This window comes from Haliotis cracherodii, unplaced genomic scaffold (assembly GCF_022045235.1).
Source record: "Haliotis cracherodii isolate W230 unplaced genomic scaffold, xgHalCrac1.p SCAF_1, whole genome shotgun sequence".
Classification (NCBI taxonomy): Eukaryota; Metazoa; Mollusca; class Gastropoda; order Lepetellida; family Haliotidae; genus Haliotis; species Haliotis cracherodii.
In genome coordinates, this window is record NW_027266264.1 from 79,000,460 (window position 1) to 79,006,459 (window position 6,000).

At 42.5% G+C, this 6,000-nt stretch overlaps 1 protein-coding gene across 1 annotated transcript in view; it reads left to right on the forward strand.

Moving 5' to 3' along the window:
* Nucleotides 1-934, forward strand: part of LOC139469294 (neuropeptide receptor 15-like) — a 65,299-nt gene extending 64,365 nt beyond the window's left edge. The window contains exon 2 of the mRNA XM_071251436.1: nt 164-934. Coding sequence (XP_071107537.1) covers nt 164-893 — 730 coding nt within the window. The 3' untranslated portion in view covers nt 894-934. The remainder of the gene's footprint in view (nt 1-163) is intronic.
* Nucleotides 935-6,000: the final 5,066 nt, after the last annotated feature.

Consider the following 6,000-nt stretch of genomic DNA (forward strand, 5'->3'; position numbering starts at 1 on the left):
AGGCTTGTTCATTTTGCCTAATGCCTATTTTATATTTATAGTTCTCTTAATAATGCATGACTTTTGAGATGAAGGAAATCACATGGAACTAATTTCCCTTGGGGTGTCACCTAATTATATTTGTTTAAATATGTATTAAAAGTGGATACATTTCTATTTACAGGTATATAGCCATCGTGTTTCCAATCAAAGCCCACATCGTGTGCACCAAACGACGTATATTTGTCGTCATCATCATTGTGTGGTTCTTCTCCCTGGTGTGCGGCACTCCTACAGCATTGTTCAACTCCGTTCACCTAGTGGCTCCAGGAAAATATTTCTGTTACACCCAGTTCCCCGGTAATAACAGCATTGACTACTTGAAAGCTTATAAGTACACAGAATCAGCACTTTTCTACTTCGGACCGCTTACAATCCAATTAGTTTGTTACATCGTCATAGGCAAAAGGTTATTTGTCGGCGTGGAGAAACTTCACCGAAATGTGAACAGGAACCGGAATGAGCGGGGAGGAGGGCGGACATCGGAAGCCATCAAAGCAAGAAAAGGCGTCGTTAAAATGCTAATTGCCAGTGTTGTAATATACTTCCTTAGCTATTCCCCTCATCAAGTATTAATGTTCTACAACACTTTCTCTTCACAGCGTTTTGAGGAGTCATGGGTGTATGTTGTGTTCGTTACCACTCTAGGGTACATCAACTCTGCTGCAAACCCTCTTTTGTACTGTGTTTTCAGCGAGAACTTCAGAAAGAAGTTCCAATATCTACTTCACTGTTGTGGATGCTGCCATGAAGACTACGAACGCCAGAGAACAATAAGTATGACGTCCTATACAGAGTACACGACTCTGTTCAAGAAGTCTACCCGACGGCCAAACAACCTGAGCTCAGTCTAGTCTAATAATTATTTAATAATATTATTCACTGTTAACTATATGACGTGTTCTTGTACATCTGGCACAGTTTTTGCTTTCATTGCCACTAATGTATTGTACGCATGTGTGTAACATTTGTAATGTGCAAACGATGATTTCTTTCTTTCGCTAAAAACGCGTTCTTGTCTTCTTTCAGCTACAGATACACTGGTAGCACTATCAACGGACTAATCAAGAGTGTCCTAATGCCATGTAATACATTAATAGTGAACCTAGCAAACGAGCAGTCAGTAGGATAACATAAGACCAGAAATTGTTTTCATTCCTTTACGTGCCATATTATGTAAAAGATATGCCTCATTCGTTAATGCCGACAATATTCCTAAAACATATACCCATTTCCATTTTGGTTAATACGTAAGATATGGACCATATATTGCAGTGAGTGAGTGAGTGAGTACTCCAGTTATATCATGGCATGTAAGCTTGATGTGGGACGAAGTCTGAAGTGATGCAGGTCTTAGACCTTAACAACTTTGGTGAAACCAACGAGCAGATTCGAACACACAATCACATGTTTCTGATATGCCCAAGGGAAGCAACTCTGCCTAGCGAATTGCGGTGCCTAAGGAGACAGTATCCCCCCTATAACGCACATGACCTCCATGTGTATTTATCTCCATTAAGACATTATTTATTACATAGATATACTCAGAAGTACAGTTTTCAGAAAGGACATACACCTTTTAATCATGATCCAATGACTCCAAATATTAACCTCGATATGGACAACCATTAGCAAAGCCTGTCGGGACAAAAACATGTTTTTGGTATTTTCCTTATCTTGCTAACAGCGGACAGAAGGAGAGTTACCAACATAAGATATACATACTCAAGGAGCAAGGAAGGCATTATAAAGAGCACTATCCCGGTCAACACATTGTATTCCCAGCTCCCAGACGAGTCGGACAAAGTCACATGAAGTGTCAAAAGAGACAGACACAATACTCAGAGCGCAAGACATGCCCAGGGACATTATTCCCGTCAAACGATTAGTGTTTGACTTCACGTTGCATTCTCAGTTCCCTGAGTTGTCGTACGAAGTCACTTATAGAGCACGCTTCAAATGTTTGACAAACTGTGGTTTAGTATGTGACACGACAAGTGTTCTACATATATTCAGGAGTCGAAATTGCCTGTCACCCATAAACCAAGCGCCGGCGCTGGTACTGCTAAACGTAACCTGCCCCATCACCTTTGATTGAAAACTATGCACAGCCTGACAGTTCACAACAAATATGCTGTTTCATCACAACCAACGGAGCGGTGGGGTAGACTAGTGGATATAGCGTTCGCTCGTCACGCGGAGGGTTACATGGGTAAAATGAGTAAATCCCACGCGGAGGGAATATTTTTGAAATTGCGTAAAACCATTGTCAATTGAGCGTTTAAACGTACAGCACTAACACTATACATACGATAATCGTGATTACACTTAGTATCTAACTGTTAGACAATACCAGCTCTACGCTGCTTTGAACCAGAATTTCAGTTATACCACGGTGTGTTGTTTGAAGGAATGTCCGAATTAATGAATGTCTCAGACATTTACTTGCTTCATGAAACCCATGGGAATAGGAATGATACAGACAAATCATGAAACATAAGCAAGGGGAATATGGAATTCGAATACAATATCATCGGATTTTAGCACACTAAGAGGTGAGGTGAGGTGAGGTGAGGTGAGGTGACATGGGGTTTAACGTCTCATCCTAGATTATTGCACTTATATAGCGACGTGCATGCACGCGTGTGTGTGTGTGTGTGGCTGTTTGTGGTAGTCCAGACTGATGCCGATTCCATACTGCAATCCCACTGAGACACTATGGCGCTGTTCAACATGAACACCCCAATGAGACAAAGTATACTGACTCCGAGCCGACCAGACCTTGTTTTAGCCCCTAAATGCCGAGCGCCAGGCAGGGTAACAGTAAATGCTATCTTTTAACGTCTTTTGGTATGACGCGGCCGGGGATCAAACCCCGGACCTTCCCCTCTACGGGCGGACGCTCTACCACTAGACCACAAAGGCGGTCCGACGCAACTCAAGATCAGTACACCGAATAATTGCGATTTCGATGAGCGAGACAACCATGTTCCCAAATACCATAATAAATAACTATATTGAATCTACAGCAAGAAGACAAAAGCTGTCTATAAACACCACCACACTATCTTAGAAACACTGAGATGGATTGAGGAAGTATTTAGGAGACCATCATGCAGTCTTATATCTATACTCATCTCCAATAGCTGTGTGGTAACATCGACTTTAACTCACTCGCCTTATAAAGCTAACATATTTCAGCAGCAGGGCTACATGTACTCGCCCTTCAATGGTTAATGAAACATAACTAGTTCTCCTTGTTCCATACTAACCATCAAGTCTGCTCGTCCCATCGTCGGGTCATTCCTCAAGACGAAAATGCAGAGCTTGGTTTTTGCTAGAAAGAACAACCTTAAACAATTTCGCGAACATCTGGTGTAATCACTGATTTTTCAGATATCCATTCATATATATATACGTCACCACTATTTTGCCTTTAACGCCAAATGGAACCTGTTTCGGCAGATAATCGAGGCTGGTTATGCTCTGGACTTTACGTTTTATATAAAGTTCTAATCTGGAAGTGAAATGTGACAGACAGACATGCATTGCGTGTCTATCCCTCGCAGTGACGTTGATTTATCGGTAGTGGAATAATGCACTGTATAGTATTTACTTATGGGAATGATTGGTAAGTAATCCATTCCCGACTCATCTGACTATACCAGTGACATAACACAGTGAAATGGTATAAACCCTAATGATTCAATGTTCATGATGAACGAGGTAACTGATTTTGGTTATTGGCCTTAAGTGAAATAGAAGTATCCAGATGGCATAAAGTATCTCCATCCTCATCTGATGTAAAATAGAAGCGACACGCCCCTTTCCATAACTTTTGACTTTTGCAGTTGATTGTAGGGGTGAGTGAGTTGGGGTTAACGCCACTTTTAACAGTATTCCAGTTATATTACGGCGTGGCAGCGTAATGTGGGAGGAAGTGGTCAACGTCTGGAACCTGTATCCCTTCGGGCTTTCCTCCCACATTAAGCTGACACGCCGTCGCTTCTATTTTATATCAAATGAGGGTGGAGATAGTTTAATCCATCTGGATAGGTCCATTTCACTGAAGGCCAATAAACGTTTTATGTGGTGATCCAATCCAAAACGTACGATTCCGATTGTATCATGAGAATGTGTGTATGAATCGCTATCTAAGAGTGATACCAGGTTTTCGCGAAAAGGTGCGGGAATCCTGCCCCACCGGTGGCACCTGTCACACACACATATAAAGGCAAGTCAAATTTCATCTAAAAAAACACACTGGAAGATATGGTCCAAATAGGGAGTTGCAACGGACATGATTTTTGTTACTGATGCGTCAAATTTGGAAATGTCCTCCACATCATGTTCACCATATATAACATGAAATATTTACTGAGACCTTGAATGTTTTAATATTGATCATACAAATTCTGAGCAAGCGTCTTATGAAGCTCTTTGAAATCTTGGTAGAAAGAGCATGCTCGACGATTGTATTTAAAAAGTTGTGAAATGTAAACACCAAAGGTTGGAGCTGCAGGAATGTTTGACATATTGGAAAGTTTCGGAGAGTCATTCAGGCTCGTTGAGAGTGTTTTGTCAGTCTAATATACACAAAGACAAAAGATAAGCACACCCTAATATATTTCATTATTGTTTGCTCCCAATATTTGTAACAGTCATGAAAGATATAATTATTTTTTTAGAGATGATGTAATCAGTCATGCGTGACGAAAGCTCACGTGCCATGCATGGTATTCCCGTGCAGCATGCTACCCTCGAGTATCTCTAAAAGCAGTATATCCAATCATTTAAAATTGCTTTCTTAAGCTCGGTTTTAAGCAGTTATTCGATGACAGTGTGTGACCATGGCACGAAGGCGATTATCAAACGCCACAAGATGGCAAATAATCGGCATGCATAACGCAGGAATGTCTTGTAATGCCATCGGTCGGAATTTGGGGTATCATCACACTGTCGTAAACCGTTTAGTCAAGAAACATGCTCAGACCGGTGATGCACAGGACCGTCCCAGATCCAGAAGACCTCCTGTGCCGACACATCGCGAAGGGACCTTTTTCGTCTCATACGCCTAGAACCCTTTTCAACAAGTACTCGTCTGAAACAGCTGTGGTTGCCCAAACGTCGTTTTAGCACCAGGAACCGGCTGAAAGCAGCAGGACTGAGGGCTAAACGAGTCATAAATCGTCCCTTGTTGAGAGATCACCACAAAGCTGCTCGTTTAGCATGGTTTATTGTGCGACAGAACTGGAATCTGAGAACTTGGAGACGGATCCTCTGGTCAGACGAAAGTCGCTTTCTGCTCCATGTCACTGACGGGAGAAAGACAGTTTGGACGCACCGGAACACAGCCTACACCCCTTTAAACCGATTGTTGCATACGGCCGGGGCTCGGTAATGGTTTGGGGGTGTATCTCTCATGATTGCAGGATGTATTTGGTCACCATAAGGGGAAACTTAACAGGGGCTCAGTACATTCGGGACGTTTTGAGGCCAGTCGTCGTTCCTCATTTTGACAACCTTGTTACTCGACCTCGGTACATGGATGACAATGCCAGGCCTCATCATTCGCATGCAGTCGTGGATTACATGAGGGCCAATGCAATAACGACTCTTCCCTGGCCAGCAATGAGCCCAGATTTGAACCCCCTTGAACATGTTTGGGATATTCTGGGGCGGCGCATACAGGCAAGAGATCCTCCTGTACAAGATGTACGCCAATTGGAAGCAGCATTGCATCAGGATTGGTTGTTGTTGACCCATTAACAGATCCAACGTCTGACTGGAGCCATGAGACGAAAGGTGGAATGCGTCATCCGGGTTATACCCGCTACTGATCTGTTTCACGTGTCATGTCCAGCAGTGACATGAAACATCAAACGTAACTCGTTTACTTAATCCCGCAGCTCCATACTTTTTTTAGGTATTGTCTTAGGTCAAATACAGTACCTGTGTTAC